A 27,626-nucleotide genomic window follows, 5' to 3' on the forward strand; every position below is an offset into this window, starting at 1 on the left:
GTGTACACAGTCCAATGAAATGCTTACTAGCAGGTTCCCTCTCGATAATGCAACAACAATAAGAAATAAGTAAAAATTAAGCTCAATGGAACAGAATAAACATTTTCATAAGTATAAATACAGGAAGACTCAATAATTTACAGTACAATATTTACACGAGTGTCGGGGAAAGAGTATTTGGAGAGCAAAGTGTTTAAATTGTGCAGTGTTTAGCAATACCAAAACATGCTCTGCTAGGAATGGTACTTTCTCAGCTCACTACAAGACAGACTGTATGCTACACCACGCAATGCATATATAACACTAACACCCAAATCATGTAGGCCTATAGGCTGCATACACAATATATCACATTGCCATACATAAAACTTCTGTAAACACTGTTATTAAACTAATTCTCTAAACACTTAATTCCAATGCAGGTGAATGTGTATGGATTTGGGAAAGACAGAAATGGGAACTGGCACCACTACTGGGAAACACTAACCAATAAAAAGCTCAAGACTGGACCACACCCTGGAGACTATGAGTACAATGTCACTAGAAAGCTCTCGGAAATACACAAACTTGAGATATATAAGGGATGGTGATAATCATTAATCCAGATTATTAATGGGATTTGCTCAAGAAGTCCCTTTTTCTTTTATTATTGAACAATTTATTTCTGACTTTTTAGTCTGTCGACCACTACATTACATCTTAGAAACACCATTCACACTTTTAAAACGTGTAGATCGGTCTGGATAAACTTGCTTTTGATAACATTTATACTTTTTAAACTTTTTGACCTTCTAAAAAAACAAATCTACTTTTATGGGATTTCTTCAAAATTCCAAAGCTACCATTGTTAAAAACTGTCATGACTTCTAACATTCTAATCACAATAATGTAACACAAATCAGCTAAGTTGAGAGCTTTACCAACAAGTTAAATAAAAACTTAGGCTGCTTCTCTGCTATTCGAAATATCTTACACCAATCATACTATACAGCTATTTTAAGCCCGGTTCAGATACAACAGCCAACACAAGGAAAGACGACAAGAGACGAAACGAGCCAGTTGTAGAATTTTGTGTTGTGGGTACAAAATGGTTTTGTTACAGACTTAATGCTATGTAAATGCTTGAGTTGAATAGTACTAGTCACTGGTCATTTTCCACACCTGTTCAGTAACCTCTTTACATACCACACAGAGGAGTGATTTCTTAATTGCTCATTATCTTTCGGGCACTAAAGCCTAGCCAGGTGGAAACATAGTTTCCTCTGGTTAGGCTTTAAATATCCCATGTCTCCTCTATTTTAGATATACAGTGCATTCAGAAATTATTCAGACCCCTTGACTTTTTCCACATTTTGTTATGTTAGTCTTATTCTAAAATGGATTAAATTGTTTTTTCCCCCTCACCAATCTAATGACAAAGCAAAAACAGGTTTTTAGAAATGTAAAAACTGAAATATCACATGTACAGAAGTATTCAGACCCTTTATTCAGTACTTTGTTGAAGCACCTTTGACGGTGATTACAGCTTCGTGTCTTCTTGGGTATGACTCTACAAGCTTGGCACACCTGTATTTGGGGAGTTTCTCCCATTCTTCTCTGCATATCCTCTCAAGCTCTGCCAGGTTGGACGGGAGCATCGCTGCACAGCTATTTTCAGGTCTCTCCAGAGATGTTAGATCGGCTTCAAGTCCGGGCTCTGGTTGGGCCACTCAAGGACATTCAGAGACTTGTCCCAAAATCACTCCTGTGTTGTCTTGGCTGTGTGCTTATGGTCATTGTCCTGTTGGAAGGTGAACCTTCACCCCAGTCTGAGGAGCAGGTTATCATCAAGGATCTCTCTGTACTTTGCTCTGTTCATCTTTCCCTCAATCCTAACTCGTCTCCAAGTCCCAGTCGCGGAAAAACATCCCCACATCTTGATGCTACCACCACCATGCTTCACCGTAGGGATGGTTCCAGGTTTCCTCCAGACGTGACGCTTGGCATTCAGGCTAAAGAGTTCAATCTTGGTCTCATCAGACCAGAGAATCTTGTTTCTCATGGTCTGAGAGTCCTTTAGGTGCCTTTTGGCAAACTCCAAGTGGGCTGTCTTGTGCCTTTTACTGAGGAGTAGCTTCCATCTGGCCTCTCTACCATAAAGGCCTGATAGGTGGAGTGCTGCAGAGATGGTTGTCCTTCTAGAAGGTTCTCCCATCTCCACAGAGGAACTCAGAGTGACCATCGGGTTCTTGGTCACCTCCCTGACCAAGGCCATTCTCCCCCGATTTCTCAGTTTGGCCTGGCGGCCAGCACTAGGTAAAGGCTTTGTGGTTCCAATCTTCTTCCATTTAAGAATGATGGACGCCACTGTGTTCTTGGAGACCTTCAATGATGCAGACATTTTTTGTACCCTTCCCCAGATCTGTCTTGGAGCTCTACGGACAATTCCTTCGACCTCATGGTTTGTTTTTTTGCTTTGACATGCACTGTCAACTGTGGGACCTTATATAGACAGGTGTGTGCCTTTCCAAAATCATGCCCAATCAATTGAATTTACCACAGGTGGACTCCAATCAAGTTGTAGAAACATCTCAAGGATGATCAATGGAAACATGATGCACCGGAGTTCAATTTCAAGTCTCATAGCAAAGGGTCTGAATACTTATGTAAATAAGGTAGTTCTGTTTTCAATTTGCCAAAATGTCTAAAAACCTGTTTTCACTTTGTCATTATGGGGTATTGAGTGTGGATTGATTAGGGAAGAAATAAGGTCTGAATACTTTCAGAATGCACTGTATAGTCTGTGAGAATTGGTTAGAACCTGTTCTCATTTGTATTATTTTTCTAAGGAAATGAAGACAATTATCCCTCAATATCTTTTGTAAGGTTGCCTCCCCCTTGGAGGGGTAAGCAGCTCTTTGTGTAGATGAAGTATATAAAAGGACTGTGTGATTGTAAAATCTTTGAGACCCTCTCCGGTATATCCTGAAAGTTCCTTTCCGGTATATCCTGAGTTCCTTTCGGGGTAAATACTGAGAATCCCTTTCCGGTGTGACCACTGTTATAGTGGGTTAGTTTAGTGGCTTGGTGACCACTGTTATAGTGGGTTAGTTTAGTGGGTTGGTGACCACTGTTATAGTGGGTTAGTTTAGTGGCTTGGTGACCACTGTTATAGTGGGTTAGTTTAGTGGGTTGGTGACCACTGTTATAGTGGGTTAGTTTAGTGGCTTGGTGACCACTGTTATAGTGGGTTAGTTTAGTGGCTTGGTGACCACTGTTATAGTGGGTTAGTTTAGTGGGTTTGTGACCACTGTTATAGTGGATTAGTTTAGTGGGTTGGTGACCACTGTTATAGTGGGTTAGTTTAGTGGGTTGGTGACCACTGTTATAGTGGGTTAGTTTAGTGAGTTGGTGACCACTGTTATAGTGGGTTAGTTTAGTGGGTTGGTGACCACTGTTATAGTGGGTTAGTTTAGTGAGTTGGTGACCACTGTTATAGTGGGTTAGTTTAGTGGGTTGGTGACCACTGTTATAGTGGGTTAGTTTAGTGGGTTGGTGACCACTGTCATGACGTTGGCCTCTTTGAGTACAGGGAGGACAGTTGACCTCCTCCCCCCTTTGCACCATCCCCCAACCTACCTTCCCCCACCCATGCCCTGTGTGAAAGGGTTGTAAAAACTCTAAAAGGAGAATCTCTTGCCACATGGCCCATAGAGTGACACAGGAAATTATTCCAACTCACAGAATTGGGGAGCCAAGCGACATTTGTGTTCTGGAGAAGGTATGGAAGATTGGTGAAGAATCCAGCTACGAACTGGTCCGCTTCGTACAATTTTGTGATACTCAGAAGAGGCAATATAGCCATATTACCATAAAACGGTTTATATAATAGCCTCAGTGATGAGAATTGCATCCACATGGTTGTATAGAATGTATTAATAAGGATAAAGCTATTTGTAATACATTGAGATGCTATGTACTGATGTTAATGTGATAGAATTGGATTTCTGTACCAAGCTTAACTCAGTCATCGGCACGCCCCCAGGGACACAGACAGGACCAGGCGTCATTTGACAAGCCTGTTCTATGGTCACTATAAAACACACCCTGATTTACATTTCTAGGAGACCAGGCCTCCACTCCATTGCGAGAAGTTGGCCAATAGGTTTGACCATCCAATCCATCTACCGAAAGTGAACCATACCACGTGGTTAACTTTTAGACTATTGATACCGACAGAATAAGAACAAGTCTTTGATATTAATTATTAGTCTGCAGCTAAGTAAATTATATCATTGAACGCGAAGACCAACGAAACATCCATTCTATGACGACATTAATGAATGTCGCTTTGAAAGATCCATTCTAACCGAGAGAGAGAGAGAGAGAGAGAGAGAGAGAGAGAACTCTCCATCAGAACGACGCTCCAACAAGGATCCCGACGACACACTGAGCGTAAATATATATTGATTGCAATTGTTCCCGAATGAGTGAGCGTTCAATTGTCAATTGTATTAATGAACTCTGTGTACCTCCTCAGCTGACCGTTTATGACCCATTGTCTAACAGACCAGCCATGCCTGTTTAGACCACTAGGGCACATTACTCTACCAATTCTTTGTGATGATAATTACTGTTTGTATACTTTGTGAATTACTTAGTTTAGTAAATAAATGATTTTAAGACAATTGATGTATGGATGACTCTTAGTAAAGACTGGGTTCGTGCAGATACAACAATTTACGACGTTTGGAATGAGACTGGACGCGAGGTAAAATACACCATTTAAACCAGAAGATAATCGACCTATACTATAATAGAATATAATATATAATGTTATAATATAGGAAAGTTATATTAGGAAAATTATAACTTTGTAATCTGAATATTTTCCTTGGTGCCCCGATCTCCTAGTTAATTACAATTAAACGATTAATCAGTTTAATCGCGTGATAATAATTACAGGGAGTTAATTGATAAACATGTCTTCAGTTTAATGGTACGCCAAAGACACGACATATATGGTGCCCCGTGTGAGGCATCTAAGATAGAATTGGACTTTGCTGTGAAATTCTATATATCAATTGTGCAAACAGAATTGTACAAACAGCCTGCTATCTAAACAAAGTGATTGTGTATTTTCCATTGGGAGAAGCTATTTAGAGTGGCTCCGGTCTTATCTCGATAGCAGTGAGGGATAAATTCCAGATGTAGTCCGTTAGGCCAAACGGTACTATTTCTGTCGGTCAATATTAACTTCTAGAGTAAGGTTAGAAATGAGAAGTTAACTGTCCGGTAACCGAGCCGAATAATTTGCCTACCGCACTAAGACAGTGTGGGCAGACCGTATGCGTATCTGTATTTAAGTACCGTGTCGCTCCGGTCAACATAAACGCTAGCAGAATATGCTGAATGGGGTTAAGGTGAGACGTCACTAGAAAACCCACCCTTTCCATAGTGAAAGGATCCTATTTTGGTGCTTGGAAGGATACTCCTGAACCAAGTAGCAATAGCTTAGCATTACGGGCAAGCTAACAGAGAGGGAACATTTCCTCTCCCTGTGCCACGTTTTAATCTCTCCGCCTGGCGCGACGGAAGTCCCGACCTTTGTACCTCACCTGGTGGCAAAGAATTGCCAGTACATCTCTAGGGGAAATCCAAACGTGGAGCACGTTAAGATATCCAGACAATCGCAATTGACTTGATATGAAGTCTCATTCAATTTAACTAACAAGTGAAATTGCCAGATTTACCTTTTCAAGTGGATCTTTTAAATAATATCCAAAATTGATTGGGCGTCTACAATGAGACATGATTAACTTTTTCCAAACTTAACTTAGATGAAGCAATGCTCTCAGGTTAATTGAAAGTTAATTCCCAGATAGCCTATACAGGTTTGATATATCATAAATAGATTAATCAGTAAAATCTGCTTTAGCAAAGCACATTCAGTAAAACCCATTACTGACTGGAGTGAACCCCATGTGGCCTCAGCCTTAAGGGAAAGTATAGTGGTGAATGTACCCTAAACATTTAAACTACATTACTGTTATGATAACCCCGCAATCTGAATTGCTTGGGTATCATTGCCTCATTCAATGTATTTAGTTAAATTGACGAACATACCTTTCTAGGTTCTTCCAACTAAATGAGACAACTTAAACTTGGCATATTAACCTTGATGAAGCAACCTCTCAGGTAATTCAAAGTTAATTCCCAGATAGCCTATACAGGTTTGATATATCATAAATAGATTAATCAGTAAAATCTGCTTTAGCAAAGCACAGTCACCAAACCCATTACTCACGGGAGTGAATCCCATGTGGCGTCAGCCCCAGGGAGGAGCGTACCCTAGTGGTGAAGGGTCCCAACATTTGACCTACGGTTTACACTTATGATATCCAATCAATGGAGATTGTATGGATTATCGTCTCATTCAATTTAATAAGTTAAATTGTCGAACATACCTTTCTAGGTTCTTCCAATTAAATGAGACAACTTAAACTTTGCATATTAACCTGGATGAAGCAACCTCTCAGGTCATTTCAAGTTTAATACCCAGATAGCCTACCCAGGTAGGACTAATCATTGGCATTGATTAATTCAATTTGCTTTTGCAAATTCATTCACGTCCAACTTCCACAGTACTGTACAGTACTGATGGTTCATTAACGTCTAGAAATAGATTAAAATCGTCTTTGCAGCTCCCCACATTCCAAAACCAAATTTTGGAAAATTAGGAAAAACATTTTTCTTTTCAAATGTTCTAATAATGTGCAAGCTATCAGAGGGGGTGGTCCCCACTCGCCCGCTAATTAGTGAACCTCCACCCGTAAATGGATTGATCTCTGACTTCAGCAGCGATAACAACCCTAATTATGCCATTAGTGGAAAAGCAGACAACAATGTTTTCCAAAATCAACCATCGGGCGCAGGCCTCGTAAAGGTTCTCTCCAGTCTAGCTCTGATGTCTTGCCATCCGAGATTGCCATCTGTCCAATACCGCAGTGCACAGCTGAAGCACGAGCAGGTAACGGTAGACATAAAGGGACAGGTGGAGAGAACCGGGAAACCAATGACCAATGCAGACAAGGGAAAAATTCTGCTAGCTATGGAACTGTGTTCGAAAACTGAACAATTAAATGTAATTGCAAAAACGTATGACGATGAACAAGCACAAGCTCTTCAACAAAATCGTTTTCTACAGGAACAAAATCATATGCTACAGGAACAACTCGATTTAGCCAAAACTAAATACGATGATGTCCACGCCAAACTAGATAAATCTGAAGAGTTATCTACAAACAGGAGCGCTCAACTTGACAACATGCATGCTGTTTTGTTGAATGTTACTCAAAATAACACGGTTCTCCTCAAAGCGCTGCAGACCAAAGACGATCAGTTAATGAACACAGTGACAAAGTTGGATGATAAATCAGCAGAACTTATTGAAGTCGCTGACCAAATGAATGATGAGAGAACTCAGGTGATGAGGTTGGAAATATTGATTTCTAAGCAAGCAGAGGAAATCTCATCACTGAATCTCTCGCTCCATACTCAAGACCTGTATCTGCAAACCATGACAGATAAGTTTGAGACCGAAAGGAGCAGGTGTGACACTCATGTGTCCAAAATCAGTACTCTAAGCGCTCAAGTGGACTCTGCAATGCAGCAGAATTCCACCCTTAGGTACCATCTGGAGGAAATCCAGAATGGTCACGCTCCACAGCGCGACTACCCATCCAAGCAACCGGAGCCCTGTACTCACAGTGAAGACAATAGGTTTCAGACCTTGCCTCCCTCATGTGTCCCTCAGTCTTCTCCTCTTGGCCCTTCGGCACTGAGTAATATGGCGCCTCTTGGCCAACAACAACAAGGCTTGGCTTCCTCTCTTGGCCTTTCGGCCCCAATCTCTCCACAGGATGAAGCCAACCCTCTCCGCCCGCTTGGCGCGGAATACCTTGACAAACTCGTCAAGAATTTCCCCACCTTTGACCCCGTTCCAGGTCAGCCAAACGATACTGAGACGTTCCTAGCTGACATAGAGGACGCGTTGGGTGGCTACCCGAACGCTATGGGTTCTGACAGGGTTTACCTGTTGAAGTGAACGTCGAATAGACATGTGACGAGGTTCATTCGTCTACAACAGCAACACGTGCTAAATGACTACGCTAAACTTGCCACAGCTTTGAAATTAGAATTCAGTGGTTCTGCGACTCACAAACACGATAGCTCACTGGCTAACACCGTCAAACAAGCTCGGAACGAACACCCACAAGCTTACTATCATAGGCTTCGTTCAGCTTACTTTGGCCTATTCACTGAAACAGGAATGGAAGAGCTGTTACCATTCAAACAAATGTTTGTCGGACATGTATCCCACCTTCATTACCTACTTGGGCCCTGCCGCCCACGTTGGCTTGCCTATCTTACAACTCAGAGAGCTTGCAAGCACAGCTTTTGAGGCATCAAAAGTTCACAATGCTAAGATCCCTGACCACTCGGTTTTGAAGTTTGACCAGGAGCACTCACTCCAGTTAGAGGGTGCATTATCAGGTATTGGAGCGTCGCGAGATGACGCACAACAACAGTTTCTACCACGAAACCATGGTTCCAATAACCTCCTCGGTCGAAATAACTGTAAAGTACGTAGCCATCAACATGAGTACCGCTACAATCGACCTGTTCGCTACGTTCCTGCACCCAACCCACAAAAAGTGTCAGAGCACAAGGGTAACAAAGGGTTGAAGGACGATCAAAACGTAGACCAATGTTCTCCAGAAGTCCCACTACGGGAAGAACTTAAGCGAGAACAATTTGAGAAAAGGGTAAAAGATAAGTCACAAGGACTAGACGGGGAATTACCGGACACCAGGTCCGCAGAAATTAACACCCATAGCAAGGACGTTAAAGTTCAAATTTCTCCTGCTCTCATTCAAGACCCTATCCAGAGCCCGCTTGATCAAGAAACAAGCCCCCGGGCTTTGTCTGTAGACTCTGATACAAAAGTTGCGAAGAAAAAGGTCAAACGCTTCGTTATAGCCAAGCCTACTCAAAATCGGAAAAGTCAATCTTCTTCCACCTTGAACAGAAATGGCACATCACGTCGTTGCGAACGACCACTCCACTTTGTGGGGAATATGTCCACTAACCATGAATCTAAACGGCCATACCTGGAAACAGTCCTGGAGGACTGCTTAGCTTGTCATGCGCTAATTGATTCGGGTGCGACAATATCACTCATCTCTCAAACATTGTTTGATGATCTCAAAAGGGCTTTGAAGCCAACTAAACGTTGGTTAAAAGTGGAACGATGCGACACTAAACTTCGAGGGGTCACTCAGACTACCTCGCCTCTCACATTGAGAGTCATGCTGAAACTACACTTCCAGGACGTATCGCTCATTCACCCTGTGTATGTTACCAGCCTCGAAACTGTAACCCTGCTACTTGGAGCAGACTTGATGGATCGGTTACTCCCATTGATGGATTGGAAAACCAACCAGGTATGGTCACAGGCCACAGTGTCTTCTCCACTGACCACACTGTCTCCCCCTAACGCTAGCTGCAACGCAGTCCTTCACGAGGGGTATCTGTCGAAAGCACTCCTTGGGAAAAAGATGTTTAGAAACCTCTTGGTACAAAATCCGATCCACGGAGATAGTACGATATCTCGACACATTCCATCAGCCAACCTGATTGACCATTCTTTTCATGATTTCGAGCCAGCTGTCTCTGTGAATAAGCAACTTCCCTCCTCCTTGCAGTCGTGCAATACGATAGTTGAGATGAACTCTTGCCCTTTGGACACTTCCGCAAGCACTGCGGCCGTCTCAGCAAGAAAAACATTGATGTGCAGAGTATACTCTGCTTCCGATGATACACCTTCCGCTTTGTTGGGGACTGTCACCCCTTACAATGACACTAATGGCGTCAGTCCAGCAACTGACCCGATGACTCCCACTGGTGAAACACTTTGCGATATCACAGACCGATATCCTCATCTCAGTTCGCAGGTAATGAAGAGGTTGCCACACGCGGACGCGGTGGTGACTGACATGCCTCGACAGCCACTGAGCGTTTTGAAGCACAAACACCAGGAGATTTGGTTGAAAGGTTACAGCCATTCTCATTACATTTACATTTAAGTCATTTAGCAGACGCTCTTATCCAGAGCGACTTACAAATTGGTGCATTCACCTTATAATATCCAGTGGAACAACCACTTACAATAGTGCATCTAAATCTTTTAAGGGGGGGTTAGAAGGATTACTTTATCCTATCCCAGGTATTCCTTAAAGAGGTGGGGTTTCAGGTGTCTCCGGAAGGTGGTGATTGACTCCGCTGTCCTGGCGTCGTGAGGGAGCTTGTTCCACCATTGGGGTGCCAGAGCAGCGAACAGTTTTGACTGGGCTGAGCGGGAACTGTGCTTCCTCCGAGGTAGGGAGGCGAGCAGGCCAGAGGTGGATGAACGCAGTGCCCTTGTTTGGGTGTAGGGCCTGATCAGAGCCTGAAGGTACGGAGGTGCCGTTCCCCTCACAGCTCCGTAGGCAAGCACCATGGTCTTGTAGCGGATGCGAGCTTCGACTGGAAGCCAGTGGAGAGAGCGGAGGAGCGGGGTGACGTGAGAGAACTTGGGAAGGTTGAACACCAGATGGGCTGCGGCGTTCTGGATGAGTTGTAGGGGTTTAATGGCACAGGCAGGGAGCCCAGCCAACAACGAGTTGCAGTAATCCAGACGGGAGATGACAAGTGCCGGGATTAGGACCTGCGCCGCTTCCTGTGTGAGGCAGGGTCGTACTCTGCGAATGTTGTAGAGCATGAACCTACAAGATCGGGTCACCGCCTTGATGTTAGTGGAGAACGACAGGGTGTTGTCCAGGGTCACGCCGAGGCTCTTAGCACTCTGGGAGGAGGACACAAGGGAGTTGTCAACCGTGATGGCGAGATCATGGAACGGGCAGTCCTTCCCCGGGAGGAAGAGCAGCTCCGTCTTGCCGAGGTTCAGCTTGAGGTGGTGATCCGTCATCCACACTGATATGTCTGCCAGACATGCAGAGATGCGATTCGCCACCTGGTTGTCAGAAGGGGGAAAGGAGAAGATTAATTGTGTGTCATCTGCATAGCAATGATATGAGAGACCATGTGAGGATATGACAGAGCCAAGTGACTTGGTGTATAGCGAGAATAGGAGAGGGCCTAGAACAGAGCCCTGGGGGACACCAGTGCTGAGAGCACGTGGTGCGGAGACAGATTCTCGCCACGCCACCTGGTAGGAGCGACCTGTCAGGTAGGACGCAATCCAAGCGTGGGCCGCGCCGGAGATGCCCAGCTCGGAGAGGGTGGAGAGGAGGATCTGATGGTTCACAGTATCAAAGGCAGCAGACAGGTCTAGAAGGATGAGAGCAGAGGAGAGAGAGTTAGCTTTAGCAGTGCGGAGAGCCTCCGTGACACAGAGAAGAGCAGTCTCAGTTGAATGCCCAGTCTTGAAACCTGACTGATTAGGATCAAGAAGGTCATTCTGAGAGAGATAGCAAGAGAGCTGGCCAAGGACGGCACGTTCAAGAGTTTTGGAGAGAAAGGAAAGAAGGGATACTGGTCTGTAGTTGTTGACATCGGAGGGATCGAGTGTAGGTTTTTTCAGAAGGGGTGCAACTCTCGCTCTCTTGAAGACGGAATGGACGTAGCCAGCGGTCAAGGATGAGTTGATGAGCGAGGTGAGGTAGGGGAGAAGGTCTCCGGAAATGGTCTGGAGAAGAGAGGAGGGGATAGGGTCAAGTGGGCAGGTTGTTGGGCGGCCGGCCGTCACAAGACGCGAGATTTCATCTGGAGAGAGAGGGGAGAAAGAGGTCAAAGCACAGGGTAGGGCAGTGTGAGCAGGACCAGCGGTGTCGTTTGACTTAGCAACCGAGGATCGGATGTCGTCAACCTTCTTTTCAAAATGGTTGACGAAGTCATCCGCAGAGAGGGAGGGGGGGGAGGGGGAGAAGGATTCAGGAGGGAGGAGAAGGTAGCAAAGAGCTTCCTAGGGTTAGAGGCAGATGCTTGGAGTTTAGAGTGGTAGAAAGTGGCTTTAGCAGCAGAGACAGAAGAGGAAAATGTAGAGAGGAGGGAGTGAAAGGATGCCAGGTCCGCAGGGAGGCGAGTTTTCCTCCATTTCCGCTCGGCTGCCCGGAGCCCTGTTCTGTGAGCTCGCAGTGAGTCGTCGAGCCACGGAGCAGGAGGGGAGGACCGAGCCGGCCTGGAGGATAGGGGACAGAGGAAATCAAAGGATGCAGAGAGGGAGGAGAGGAGGGTTGAGGAGGCAGAATCAGGAGATAGGTTGGAGAAGGTTTGAGCAGAGGGAAGAGATGATAGGATGGAAGAGGAGAGAGTAGCGGGAGAGAGAGAGCGAAGGTTGGGACGGCGCAATACCATCCGAGTAGGGGCAGAGTGAGAAGTGTTGGATGAGAGCGAGAGGGAAAAGGATACAAGGTAGTGGTCGGAGACTTGGAGGGGAGTTGCAATGAGATTAGTGGAAGAACAGCATCTAGTAAAGATGAGGTCAAGCGTATTGCCTGCCTTGTGAGTAGGGGGGGAAGGTGAGAGGGTGAGGTCAAAAGAGGAGAGGAGTGGAAAGAAGGAGGCAGAGAGGAATGAGTCAAAGGTAGACGTGGGGAGTTTAAAGTCACCCAGAACTGTGAGAGGTGAGCCATCCTCAGGAAAGGAACTTATCAAGGCATCAAGCTCATTGATGAACTCTCCAAGGGAACCTGGAGGGCGATAAATGATAAGGATGTTAAGCTTGAAAGGGCTGGTAACTGTGACAGCATGGAATTCAAATGAGGAGATAGACAGATGGGTCAGGGGAGAAAGAGAGAATGTCCACTTGGGAGAGATGAGGATTCCAGTGCCACCACCCCGCTGGCTCGATGCTCTAGGGGTATGCGAGAACACGTAGGCAGACGAGGAGAGAGCAGTAGGAGTAGCAGTGTTATCTGTGGTAATCCATGTTTCCGTCAGCGCCAGGAAGTCTAGGGACTGGAGGGTAGCATAGGCTGAGATGAACTCAGCCTTGTTGGCCGCAGACCGGCAGTTCCAGAGGCTGCCGGAGACCTGGAACTCCACGTGGGTCATGCGCGCTGGGACCACCAGGTTAGAGTGGCAGCGGCCACGCGGTGTGGAGCGTTTGTATGGCCTGTGCAGAGGGGAGAGAACAGGGATAGACAGACACATAGTAGACAAGCTACAGAAGAGGCTACGCTAATGCAAAGGAGATTGGAATGACAAGTGGACTACACGTTTCGAATGTTCAGAAAGTTAAGCTTACGTTGCAAAAATCTTATTGACTAAAATGACGAAAATGATACAGTACTGCTGGCTGGTGGAGTAGGCTAGCTAGCAGTGGCTGCGTTGTTGACTTTGAACGTGTAGCTGGCTAGGTAACCTCGATAGTTTCAGTACTACACCTTGTCATGATACAAAGCAACTTTGTAGCTAGCTAGCTAACATAACACTAATCAAGACGTTCCTTGTAATGTATTTAGTTTCTACAATGCTGCTCGTCGGTAATAGTTGGCTGGGTTAGGAAAAATGGCGTCGCGGGGGACGGAAATAGCTGGCTAGCTAACCTCGATGGCTGGCTAGCTAACCTCGGTGATTACTAAACTACACAATTATCAAGCTATGACAAAGACAACTAAGTAGCTAGCTAGCTAACACTGCACTAGTCAAATCGTTCGGTTGTAAAGTATTAGTATCTACAGCGCTGCTAGTCGGTAACGGTTGGCTAGCTAGCAGTGGGTTAATGATGACTAGGTGTGTTGACTAAGTCTGGCGCCGCGTCGCGGCTGGCTAGCTCACCTCCATAATTACTCAAACTACACAATTATCTTAGATACAGAGACAGCAAAGACAACTATGTAGCTGGCTAACTAACACTAACACTAACACCACACTAATCAAGTCGTTACGTTGTAATGTAATAGTTTCTACAGTGCTGCTAGTCGGTAGAAGTTGGCTAGCTAGCAGTGATGACTAGATAGCTAGCAGCTAGCAGTGTTGACTACGTTAGGAGGACGAAGATAGCTAGCCTCGATAATTACTCTAATTACTCTAAACTACACAATTATCTTTGATACAAAGACGGCTATGTAGCTAGCTAAGAAGAATTGCTCAGATCAAACAAATCAAGCCGTTGTAATGTAGTGAAGTGTAATATTACCTGTGGAGCGAAGCGTAGTGCGACTGCTCGCTCCAAACCGGAAGTAGAGCGACGCGGCCGCTGACAACTCGTACATAGGGTCCTACCTTTTCATTTGCGCATCGTACACCAACACCACCCGCTGGTGGGGGGGTCCCGAGGCACAAAGGGGGTGGGATAGTAGCCCAGACCCATGATGAGCCTCATCGAGGCCGGTGGGGGGGTCAAGACTACGGACAACACCGTACGAGGCCGCCAGAGCATAAATCAAATCTAGTTGTAAACTCCCCTATGAGAACAGTGAGGAGCAGACAGGCCCCTAGACGGGGATTATCTTAGAAGACATCTAAGATAGTACTGAGGTGTACCACACTGGTCGTAAAGGAAGTCCAGTGGACTTGTCCACCTCCAAAACAAATGGCATCAATAAACCATTCTTTGCCATGTGTAGGTTCAACTACAATACAACTAGTAAAATGCTCCAATCATGTGTTCCGGTAGATAATATTTCAGAATAAATCGGTAGGATAACTGGTCCCCTTGAGTACCAGTACCAATACTAGCAACAGTCAGTCCCGCTACAATCAGTAAGAAGGTTAGAGACCTAACCAATCAAATTACCATTGACAACAGCGACATAGGAGTCACTCAGAGTGCAACACGTGGAGGGGAATCTCCAGTGCACTCTTCCAATGGTTAACACACATGTCACTAATAAATAGGACCCTCCATTCAGGAGTAAAATTATTAGAAGTCATGAACCATGATCACACCACGTATGACTGGTCCAATACTTAAAGAGTACTTCCGTCGTGAGGTTAGCTCCTCCGTGGATAACATAGCTATGAAATAGACTTCATACCTATCGCCACTACAAAAGTGGAAGAAACAGTGACTACTACAACTAAAAACTACTACAGACTCCCTTGACACCAATTCTGACTGACCTCCAGGCATTGACCTGAAAATTACCTGACTACGTCAGACTCATTCTGAACAAGTTGTAATCTGCCCGGATACTTGGTTTTCTTCCCTTGACATATGCGATTGTGTAAGCATAAACGCACATGCACAACGGAACATCCAATTAGGATTTATGCTAGGACCACTTAAGGGCCCAAGCAAAATACCAGCCTTAGTAAAGTTGAACATTTACTTCTAGGCCTTTGACTCTACAGCACTCACCAGTTTTCTTCCTAGAAGTCCATAGGTCATCCCTGTAGACTACCCAAAACTAATGCATTACAGCTGTAGACTTATCATATAGTTATCAACTTAGGATAGCGCCTAAGCAACACACCAAGTAGGAAAAACCCTAGATATGGCATTAGAGACAGTGCCATGATAATCATTTTGCCAGAACATTGGACGTATATAGAATACAGTCCAATTAGATGATTTTTGTGTGAGAACTATATTTTGTATATTTTTTTGTTTATGCTTTCATTCCTTTTCGGTTCAGTTCCTTTGACACTTAGGAAGTGATAGAGCCATAAACAAAGTCCCCATACAACCATCACTTAGTGCCACAACGCCGCTCATTGGGGAATGAATGTAATTATATATATTTCATGAGTGTGTGTGCGTTGTTAACATCTGCCTAAGTTACTGCCCAGATCTTCCAGTCTGGACGACGGGCCCGGAACGGCGACCCCAAATCCGGACACCCACGGCCTATCCTTGTGGCGGCATGCCCGCTGTCAGAGAGACTACCAAGGTAAACCACCAGGGGGGGCGCAACGGCGTTCAACAACCGGGACATCCCCTGGCCCTTCCTGGGGTACTTTGCAGCTTCCAGGGAACCTACCAAGGTACACCACAAGAGGAGATCGCAACGGCGACCACCAACCGGACATCAACTGCCCATCCTTGTGGTGGACTGCTCCGCTTCCAGAGAGCCTATAACAGTTCAACCACCAGAGGGGACTGCAACAATGATCTACCAACGGGACATCACGTGGTCATGATTTTATGTTGATTTGTAACTTGCAGGATAAACAAGATCCAAACCACCAGGGGGGGTATGTCATGACGTTGGCCTCTTTGAGTACAGGGAGGACAGTTGACCCCCTCCCCCCTTTGCACCATCCCCCAACCTACCTTCCCCCACCCAGGCCCTGTGTGAAAGGGTTGTAAAAACTCTAAGAGGAGAATCTCTTGCCACATGGCCCATAGAGAGACACAGGAAATTCTTCCAACTCACAGAATTGGGGAGCCAAGCGACATTTGTTTTCTGGAGAAGGTATGGAAGATTGGTGAAGAATCCAGCTACGAACTGGTCCGCTTGGTACAATTTTGTGATACTCAGAAGAGATAATATAGCCATATTACCATAAAACGGTTTATATAATAGCCTCAGTGATGAGAATTGCATCCACATGTTTGTATAGAATGTATTAATAAGGATAAAGCTATTTGTAATACATTGAGATGCTATGTACTGATGTTAATGTGATAGAATTGGATTTCTGTACCAAGCTTAACTCAGTCATCGGCACGCCCCCAGGGACACAGACAGGACCAGGCGTCATTTGACAAGCCTGTTCTATGGTCACTATAAAACACACCCTGATTTACATTTCTAGGAGACCAGGCCTCCACTCCATTGCGAGAAGTTGGCCAATAGGTTTGACCATCCAATCCATCTACTGAAAGTGAACCATACCACGTGGTTAACTTTTAGACTATTGATACCGACAGAATAAGAACAAGTCTTTGATATTAATTATTAGTCTGCAGCTAAGTAAATTATATCATTGAACGCGAAGACCAACGAAACATCCATTCTATGACGACATTAATGAATGTCGCTTTGAAAGATCCATTCTAACCGAGAGAGAGAGAGAGAGAGAGGAGAGAGAGAGAGAGAGAGAACTCTCCATCAGAACGACGCTCCAACAAGGATCCCGACGACACACTGAGCGTAAATATATATTGATTGCAATTGTTCCCGAATGAGTGAGCGTTCAATTGTCAATTGTATTAATGAACTCTGTGTACCTCCTCAGCTGACCGTTTATGACCCATTGTCTGACAGACCAGCCATGCCTGTTTAGACCACTAGGGCACATTACTCTACCAATTCTTTGTGATGATAATTACTGTTTGTATACTTTGTGAATTACTTAGTTTAGTAAATAAATGATTTTAAGACAATTGATGTATGGATGACTCTTAGTAAAGACTGGGTTCGTGCAGATACAACAATTTACGACGTTTGGAATGAGACTGGACGCGAGGTAAAATACACCATTTAAACCAGAAGATAATCGACCTATACTATAATAGAATATAATATATAATGTTATAATATAGGAAAGTTATATTAGGAAAATTATAACTTTGTAATCTGAATATTTTCCTTGGTGCCCCGATCTCCTAGTTAATTACAATTAAACGATGAATCAGTTTAATCGTGTGATAATAATTAAAGGGAGTTCATTGATAAACATGTCTTCAGTTTAATGGTACCCCAAAGACACGACACCACTGTTATAGTGGGTTAGTTTAGTGGGTTGGTGACCACTGTTATAGTGGGTTAGTTTAGTGGCTTGGTGACCACTGTTATAGTGGGTTAGTTTAGTGGGTTGGTGACCACTGTTATAGTGGGTTAGTTTAGTGGGTTGGTGACCACTGTTATAGTGGGTTAGTTTAGTGGCTTGGTGACCACTGTTATAGTGGGTTAGTTTAGTGGGTTGGTGACCACTGTTATAGTGGGTTAGTTTAGTGGGTTGGTGACCACTGTTATAGTGGGTTAGTTACCACTGTTATAGTGGGTTAGTTTAGTGGGTTGGTGACCACTGTTATAGTGGGTTAGTTTAGTGGCTTGGTGACCACTGTTATAGTGGGTTCGTTTAGTGGGTTGGTGTGAGCTCAGTCTAATGTGCTCCCCCAGTGCTATAATTTGATTGGTAGAAGATATTTGATTTGAGATTTGAAAAGCAGAGATGTAGACCAACATTTCATTCACTCTAAGTTTTTGTCCACGTTTTTGGGAAAGTGGTCAAAATGTCAGTTGTTTTTAAAAGTTTAGATAAACTGTTGTTGATGCAGTTAATAAAACAACTATCGTTTGATTGGTAGAATATATTTATTGTTCTGATTTCAGATTTGAATAGCAGAGAAGTAGACTGAAATGTTTGTCCAAGTTGTTCGAAAGGTGCTCAAAGGAGCTTTTTTGTGTCAAAAGTTACATTGTTTACAGTGAATAGAATGTTGGAAGTCATGGGAGTTTATAACGGTGCAGCAGGTAGCCTAGTGGTTAGAGTGTTGGGACAGTAACTGAAAGGTTGTTAGTTCGAATCCCCGAGCTGACAAGGTAAAAATCTGTCTTTCTGCCCCTGAACAAGGCAGTTAACACACTGTTCCTAGGCTGTCATTATCAATAAGGAGTTGTTCTTAACTGACTTGCCCAGTTAAATAAAGGAAAGAAATCAAATAACAGTGGGAGTGTTAGAATTTTTAAGAAATCCCATACAAGTGGATGAGTTTTATAGTTTAAAAAGTACAAATGTTATCAAAAAAGTTGTATACAAGCAACCTATTCCAGACCAATAAATAATGGTACATTTTATGATTACATGTCCATGCGTTGCTACCATAGATAAATTAATATCCTAGCATGAGTATTCCATCTGCTTAGCTGTACTGTTATAGATTCGGCCCTAATTTATGTGCACTTTGTCACCACCGGCCGCATGGGAAATGGCTCAAGACAATGCCCAAGGACCAGTAGGCCCTTCCCCCCTCTGAGGGGCCAAAATGCATCTCTCAACAGTATCCAGAGGTCTGACTACTGGAATGTGTAATATAATAATCATACAGCAGCCATGTCTGGTATCTATCTGAAACTTGTCCTCTGAGGAGAACTTTCATGCCATCTATATGGATGTATGATCTCTGTAGTAACTTGTATCTGTACAGCATGAACGCTCTCTCCTAAATTACTCGATGCAAAAGGGTTTTATTGTCTATTTACATTGGTTTCATCCCCCACACAAGCTGTTAGACGCTGTAACACCCTGTGGAGATGGGGCCTGGGTGATCAGGTTACTGTAAAATTGGTATTGTTTTATTGGTCAATGGTGGTTGGTTTTGGTTTGAAAATGTTACACCTTCAGATGTTATAAATGGAATGAAGGTCTGTTGTTCTCTCTCTTATCCTGTATGACATTTTCTAGGCATCTGACATAGTAGGCATCTCTTTGTTCATGCTTCATCTTGTAAGTTAACCTTGGGATTTATCCCCTCAAATTAAGTTTTATTAATATATTGCCTTGTAACTTAAGCTTTATACCTTGTATGGGAATACATTCATTTTACAAAGTTATTAAATAACACTTGCTTTGATTTTCGCTTCTCATGACCCGTTCTTGATTTCAGTCAGCTAAACGCATAATATTTGATTGCACATCGTTTTACTATAATGTTCAATAGAGTCAGATATACTTTGTAATATTAATTGCATAGTCTTATTTTAGGTAGCATGTGAGGTGTATATATAATATACACAGATAAAATCCCACTACGCAGTTCTACAGCCCTGTCAAATCCCTGGATGAATTGTGGGAGGCAATACAGGGAGACAGCAAGGTTTATCAATAGCTTTCTTTCAGCGCAGAGATGGGGCCTCCTCATTTCTGTCTTTTGGGTCATGGCCATGGGTGAGAACAGGAGAAGTAAACTGAGGGTGGAAGTGTATATGTGGTCAGTTAATAATACAACACAACATACTTAACTGAAAATAAACATACAAATACTTAACATACATAACATGTTGCTGCTTATGAGTCAGTCAGGGCTGTGGACTGGCTGCTGTCTTATCCATTTACTCCTGAACCTGAATGAATTTAGGCTCTGCCAAAGTGCAACTTTGCAGGTTTAGAGAAGGGCCATGTGTACATTTTCTGCAGTTATCTTGTCTCCTGATAAGGTGTGCTTAGATAGCAGATGATAAAACACTGGGCGGTGGCCTGGTTCAGAGAGTTTAGGAAGAGGCTGGGTGTAATTGAGTCTGTTCTTCCACTTCTCTTTTCCTGTATTTCAGGCTCATTGTTGTAAAACTTGTCAAACATTCTATATACCAGGTTCACATAGGGTTTTTCAGTATATTTCTCATCAGGAGAACTTAGTGTTCAACCGAAATTAAGACAATAGACACTTCGGTAAATTAAATGTTTGTGCCCTTTTAAAGTGCATCCTTTCTAACCATGAAGAACCTACTAAACCCAAATAGCAATACCCCACACAATAAATCAGGCATGGTATTAACACCATTAACAAATATTCATACGTATTGATGGGTGGGTGTGTGTGTATGCAGGTGACTGTGTGGTAAAACGTAGTACAATAACAACAAATGGCCAGGCCTTACATAATTTGGACGCTCCCATAACAGCTGGATCCAGGTACCTTTATACTTTATAGTACTGCAGAGTCTCACTAACTGCTCTCCCAAGGCACCTGCCTCAGGAAGATTTTCAAAGGGAGAGATACAGAATCATTGTTAAACTCATCAGAAAACTTGGTAGTGGACATTCCATCAGTCCTGGAAGAGAAAATAAACATGTACTTAGTTATCACTATGCTACATCTTAATCAGTCCTCGCCATTCTCAATCTTAATCAGTCCTAAAAATGCAACATTCAGTATTACTATGCCTATATATACCATCCTCCCTTATTGAAACAAGTTTACTGCATTTTGGGCAGAAAGCCTTGATAAAACCACGTGTATCTAATCATACTGGAGACACATCAGGTGATACTGGGTCCCTTTAAGCAAAATAGGCACCTTCTAAAGTAAACAATCCCAAAGCCCCTTTCTTGTAATCATATCATCTAGACCTGTTGCATTTACGTATGGCTTGTGTTCTGTACTTTCTGTCCCTGGGACATGAACTCGTCAAAATAGGAAAGCTGTTGTTCAACAAATCTGCTAGCACCTTCAAACAGTTGGCGCTGGCTTATCAGCGCTTTCTTTTTTTTCACAGCCCTGGTAAAAAAACATTTATTTGGATCTACTTCAATAGTGGACAGTGTTCCACGTAATGGAAAGAGATTATTGGTTTAGATGACGTTACCTTCTTACTTAAATCACTGGTGTTATTCACACTATCGAATTGAGAAATAATAATTGGAAATAGTCAAAAATGTTTTTTATTCAATTATTCAGACCTCTGTTCCAAAGTTTCCCACGGCATCCCTTACAGCCTGATCAGTGAGTACCACTCTTATCTGTGGGTCCACAGGAAGCTTATCTTTAACCTAAACACCAGATGGCAGCCTCTAATCAGTCCCATGGCTCAATCCCTCTGTTCGTCACATGACCTTGTATTGAAACCTTAGTTTCTTCAAATTACTTGGATATTGCATTACTAGACTGCTATCTGAATGCCACTAATAACATATTACCATTCACATACTGTCAACACTTATTCAATTTGACATCAACTGATAACACATGAGTACCATGAATCTCTCCATTTTACTTTTGTTATCACTGTCTTTGTTACTTTCACTGGTCTCCATATCTGTTTCCTTCAACTAGGACCTTTTACTTTCTTCCCAATAAGAAAACCCTCTCAACCACTACTGCTAATACACACGTATCACTCTAAAACAATGTTCTGCTTTAACCACTACTGCTAATTCACATGGGTCACTCTCAAACAATGCTCTGCTTTAACCACTACTGCTAATACACACGTATCACTCTAAAAGAAATGTTCTGCTTTTACCACTACTGTAAGATTTAAAAACAAACAAAACAAACATGATAACATCTGTTCACCGGGATACCATTGTCCACTTTAACTTTCACCTTATTTGAAAGCATTGTTTGCATTTTAGTCTACCCTAATGATGTTACTCTAAATATATATGACCAATTTCCATTGGATGTTCACTTTCTGCTTCACACTCATTAAATGTATATTTTGAGATTAACATGTAATGCGCCAAAACTATAAAATACATTGGCCAATTCAGAATGGGAGAGATTCACTTTGGAGGGAACTTCCCTTTAAGGTACTGTAGCTCTAGAGACTAGACAGTTTCTTTCTAGGATCGACATTCATTATATCTTGGCTTGCACTGTCTATCAGCCTGCTGTCATTGGAGTGCTCTGTCCATAATGAGTCTGGCACCTGAGACAGAATAGACTGAGAGACAGAGACAGTTTCTACTCCGTCTCGGGGAGTGGTTAAATTTTGCCTACTACTCACGAATTGGTTCAGAATTTCATTGTTGGGGATAAAGAAAAACTCCATCAGGACTACAATAAATTGTAGCCTTAAGTTTAGTGTACAATTCTCAACCTAGCAAGTTAAATGGTTGAGTGGGTGAATACAGAAAACCATGTTCAACATTCATTGGTCCTATTGAACAGGGCATTGGTTTTGCTTCAAAATGTATTACTGGGTAGGGTATTCATTTAATTCTTGAGGAAGGCGCTGATTTAACATGGCATTTCTATTTTTCGTTGGGATCTGTTTTAAAACCATAGAAAATGTGCCAATCTTTGTCTGACACTCTAGTTCACAGACCCTTTAGACAGTCATTTAACCGTATCATAATCACATGATCCGTGAGGGGACCACTGAACATTTCTCAGAATACTTTTCACACCACTTATCATCTCTCTTTATCCAACTACGTCTCTCAGCCCACACAATTATATCAACTTCATTAACCGTACCTTCAATGCAGGCCTACCGATTCCTGCTGTAAAGTAGTCTAAACTATCTGATTCCTACTAATAAATACAGTATCACAATTACAGTCAACCTTTCCCCTGTTACCAACCTAACAATTAGTCAACCTTTCCCCTGTTACCAACCTAACAATTACAGTCAACCTTTCCCCTATTACCAACCTAACAATTACAGTCAACCTTTCCCCTATTACCAACCTAACAATTACAGTCAACCTTTCCCCTATTACCAACCTAACAATTACAGTCAACCTTTACCCTATTACCAACCTAACAATTACAGTCAACTTCCTGTAATTATCTTCAACCTTCTCACTTACTTTTACCAACTTCATTAAACAAATCTCTTCCTTAACCCTCTCATGTGTGCAAACCGATTATTTATTTATTTATCTATTTGTAGGCTATCCAACTTCTACTGGCAGGCTACCTGATTACTGCTATCACATGATTGTAGGTAAACCGATTCCTACGTGTGGGCAAACCGATTCCCACTACTGGAAACAACAGCTTGCTCCCATTGATCAATGTTAACCAGACAGAATCATTATTATAGGAAAATAGTTCTGCCAAATTGAACCCCAAAATATTGTGGATGATTAAGACAAGAGATCTTTCACTATTAAGGCTCTGCTGGAAAGCAGACAGTCCCTCACAGATATTTTTTTATTAAAGTCTCTTACCTTTTTAAGTTGTGGCCAGAGGGATGTCTGAGTCCAAGCCTAGAGAAAACGGATCAAAAAGTCAGGACGTTATCATCTGGTTCACGGCATAAATGTTGTGGAAAATTAGATCCAAATATTAGGGCAGAGACTATTTAATTGTATAATAGAAACATATTTAATCAAGCAGCTTGTAACGGTTGTCTTCATGAATGGACCAAGGCGCAGCAGGTATGTGAATACTCATGGTTATTTTATTACCAAAAAAAGAGTAAAGCATCCACTTGAAAAAACAATGACGGTGACAACAGTAGCAGTTTTACAGGCTATACACGCAGTGTAAAAACAACTACCCACAAACCCAAGTGACAAACATACTCCTACATATATGACTCCCAATCAGGAACAACGATCCCCAGCTGTTCCTGATTAGGAGCCACAAGACCAACACAGAACACAAGACTGCCACGTCCTGACCCCAAAACTACAACAACAGCTCTATCTGCTGGTCAGGACGTGACACAGCTGCAGGGGAGATCTACAGTGCAGACTTATTCAAACATTTATTAAATTGTTTTTTCCCCCTTCAATCTACACACAATACCCCATAAAAACATGTTCTTAGGAATTTTTGAAAATGTATAAATAATTAAAAACAGAAATATCACATTTACATAAGTATTCAGAGTCTTTACTCAGTACTTTGTTGAAGCACCTTTGGCAGCGATTACAGCCTTGAGTCTCCTTGGGTATGATGCTACAAGCTTGGCATAACTGTATTTGGGGAGTTTCTCATTTCCCATTTTAGTCATTTAGCAGACGCTCTTATCCAGAGCGACTTACAGTAGTGAATGCATACATTTCATAGAATTATTTTCCTGTGCTGTTTCTCTCATTCCTCTCTGCAGATCCTCTCAAGCTCTGTCAGGTTGGATTGGGAGTGTTGCTGCATAGTTATTTTTTGGTCTCTCCAGAGATGTTTGATCGGGTTCTAGTCCAGGCTCTGCCAGGGCCACTCAAGGACATTCAGAGACTTGTCCCAAAGCCACTCCTGCGTTGTCTTGGTTGTGTGCTTATGGTCATTGTCCTGTTGGAAGGTGAACCTTCGCCCCACTCTGCGGTCCTGAGCGCTCTGGAGCAGGCTTTCATCAAGGATCTCTCTGTACTTTTCTCCGTTCATCTTTGCCTCGATCCTGACTAGTCTCCCAGTCTCTGCCAGTGAAATACATCCCCACAGCATGATGTTGCCACCACCATGCTTCACCATAGGCGTTCAGGCTAAAGAGTTCAATCTTGGTTTCATCAGATCAAAGTATCTTGTTTCTCATGGTCTGAAAGTCTTTAGGTGCCTTTTGTCAAACTCCAAATGGGCTGTCATGTACCTTTTACTGAGGAGTGGCTTCCGTCTGGCCACTACCATAAAGGACTGATTGGTGGAGTCCTGCAGAGATGGTTGTCCTTCTGGAAGGTTCACCCATCTCCACAGAGAACTCTAGAGCTCTGCCAGAGTGACCATCGGGATCTTGGTCACCTCCCTGATCAAGGGCTTTCTCCCCTGATTGCTCAGTTTGGCCGTGTGGCCAGCTCTAGGAAGAGTCTTAGTGGTTCCAAACTTCTTCCATTTAAGAATGATAGAGGCCACTGTGCTCTTGGGGACCTTCAATGCTCTAGAAATGTTGTGGTACTCTTCCCCAGATCTGTGCCTCCACAAGGTCCTGTCTCTGAGCTCTACGGACAATTCCTTCGACCTCTTGGCTTTACTTTATCTTGGCCAGGTCGCAATTGTAAATGAGAACTTGTTCTCAACTGGCCTACCTGGTTAAATAATGGTGAAATAAAAAATGAATAAAAAAGGTACACAAAGGTATAAATATATAATCTCTTCCTTTGCATATGTGGTTATTATTCTACTCACTGGATATTATTTTATTGAGCTCTGCCCCCAACCAGAGGTACGTGTAGTCTGGCTGTGAGTTATCACATCCCACAGCTGGTTAGACTGGAGGATGTTACGGTGCTGGTGGAAAGCTATGGCTGGCAACAACATCTGACTCCGTACTTCAGTCCGCTGCCACAGTTCAAGCAGTACCAGCACTTCAGGTGAATATCATTTTCATTGCATTGTATGAGGTTATTCTTCTTATTTAAGCTTGGGAGGAGAATTGATGTTGTGCAAGGTTGTAATGTCCTAATTTGTTAGAGTTATTTCCTGTTTTACAGCTTCGATGCTCTGGAGCCTTGTGTTGTTGTCACCACGGAGCGTTCGGAATCAGTCGGGACCAGGTTTCAGCTGCTGCGCAACGCTGACATCCTTCCTCCAATGGATGATCTGCCTGTACAAGCACCACCTGGACTGGACACAGCTAGACAAAGTTATGTTTTTGAGAAGATCCGCGAGTTTTGCGACAAAGAGGCTATGGACATCACATGCCCTGCACCAAAGTCAGGAGCAGGACAAAAGAAGGCTGCTACAATTTTTTTTTTATCCTCCTGCTCAGCAACTTTACCCTGATTGTATGTATATGAAACACTTATCTCCCTTTCTAGCTTTAAGCACCATCTGTCAGAGCAGCTCACAGATTACTGCACCTGTACATAGCTCATCTATAATTAGCCCAAACAACTACCTCTTCCCCTACTGTAGTTATTTATTTTGCACTCCAGTATTTCTACTTTGCACATTCATCCACTGTAAATCTACCATTCCAGTGTTTTACTTGCTATATTGTATTTACTTCGCCACCATGGCCGATTTATGGCCTTTACCTCCCTTATCTCTCCTCATTTGCTCACATTGTATATAGACTTATTTTTCTACTGTATTATTGACTGTAGGTTTGTTTTACTCCATGTGTAACTCTGTGTTGTTGTCTGTGTCGTACTGCTTTGCTTTATCTTGGCCAGGTCGCAGTTGTAAATGAGAACTTGTTCTCAACTTGCCTACCTGGTTAAATAAAGGTGAAATAAATAAATATTACTACCTCGTCTGACACTGATATCGTTATTGATATTGTTCTTGTACATACTGTATATTATTTTATTTATATTGACACTGTTTCTGATATTTCTACTATGCAAGTAACCATTTGGCTGTACCGTTGTAAAAGTAGTATCCTACAATAAGGAAAAAATCCAGGTAAACAGAGTGTTCAGATAAAAATATTTTAAACATATTAGATGACGCTTACCCAGACACAATTGATGGGTCATGTGAAAGAAATGTCATAACACCCATCCATATATTGACAAGTGGATGTGGGTTATGGCATTTATTTCATATGACCCATCAATTGTGTCTAGGTAAGCGTCACGTAATATTTATAAAATATTGTTATCTGGACACTTTCTGTTTACCTGGATGTTTTCCTTATTGTAGGCTACTACTTTTACCACTTTTAGTCTTGTGTTGTAGCACTCAAGTCTGGTCTCGATACCACATATTGAGTGTCTCAGTCTTGTCTCGGTGTCAGATACATTTTTACTCTGTCTTGACTCATAATTATCAGCTCCCATTCAGTCAGCCCATAAAACCGCTTTGCCAGGCCAAATATTCACACTCATTTCATGACACAATATCTTGTTGCCTATCGAAGCCTGGGCTTCCTACTTCACTTGTAATATCACTGTCCTTACTTTAGTTAAAAAAATATCCTCAAACTGCAGCTAACATTTTTACTGTGTTCTAAATCTTGGTTAACCCAGAACAAAAATCTTCTGTAATTGGTCAGATTACAGTGTCCACTAAATTAAAAGTAGTGGTTGTTATTAAAGGGCCAATCTGGGATATGTACATCTATAATATATATCCATTGATTTTTGAAGTAGACAACGTATAAATATCTCATGAGCTTAGTTCAACGGTCTGTCCCCATCACAACCTAAAATATAAGGCTTTACACCATTGTTTCTAAACAGTATAATTGCAAACAAATTGCAAACTATCTGTCTATGAATTTGTGAATGCATACATTTCTTAAAGTTTTGTCATTCAACGAGAGAAGACTCGTTTTCCCGCACATTTTTTCATTGAAAAATACTGCACCAAACATTAAAAAATTAAAAAATAATAGAATATTTCAAAGATACAATAT

General features: G+C 42.7%; 1 protein-coding gene across 1 annotated transcript in view; it reads left to right on the forward strand.

Moving 5' to 3' along the window:
* The window catches only part of LOC106563788 (CMP-N-acetylneuraminate-beta-galactosamide-alpha-2,3-sialyltransferase 1), a 41,516-nt gene extending 22,006 nt beyond the window's left edge, over nt 1-19,510 (forward strand). Inside the window, exon 7 of the mRNA XM_014129641.3 lies at nt 423-19,510. Within this exon, the coding sequence (XP_013985116.3) occupies nt 423-590 (168 nt within the window). The 3' untranslated portion in view covers nt 591-19,510. The remainder of the gene's footprint in view (nt 1-422) is intronic.
* The last annotated feature ends 8,116 nt before the right edge of the window (nt 19,511-27,626 follow it).

This window comes from Salmo salar, chromosome 11, assembly GCF_965601325.2.
Source record: "Salmo salar chromosome 11, fSalSal1, whole genome shotgun sequence".
Taxonomy (NCBI): domain Eukaryota; kingdom Metazoa; phylum Chordata; class Actinopteri; order Salmoniformes; family Salmonidae; genus Salmo; species Salmo salar.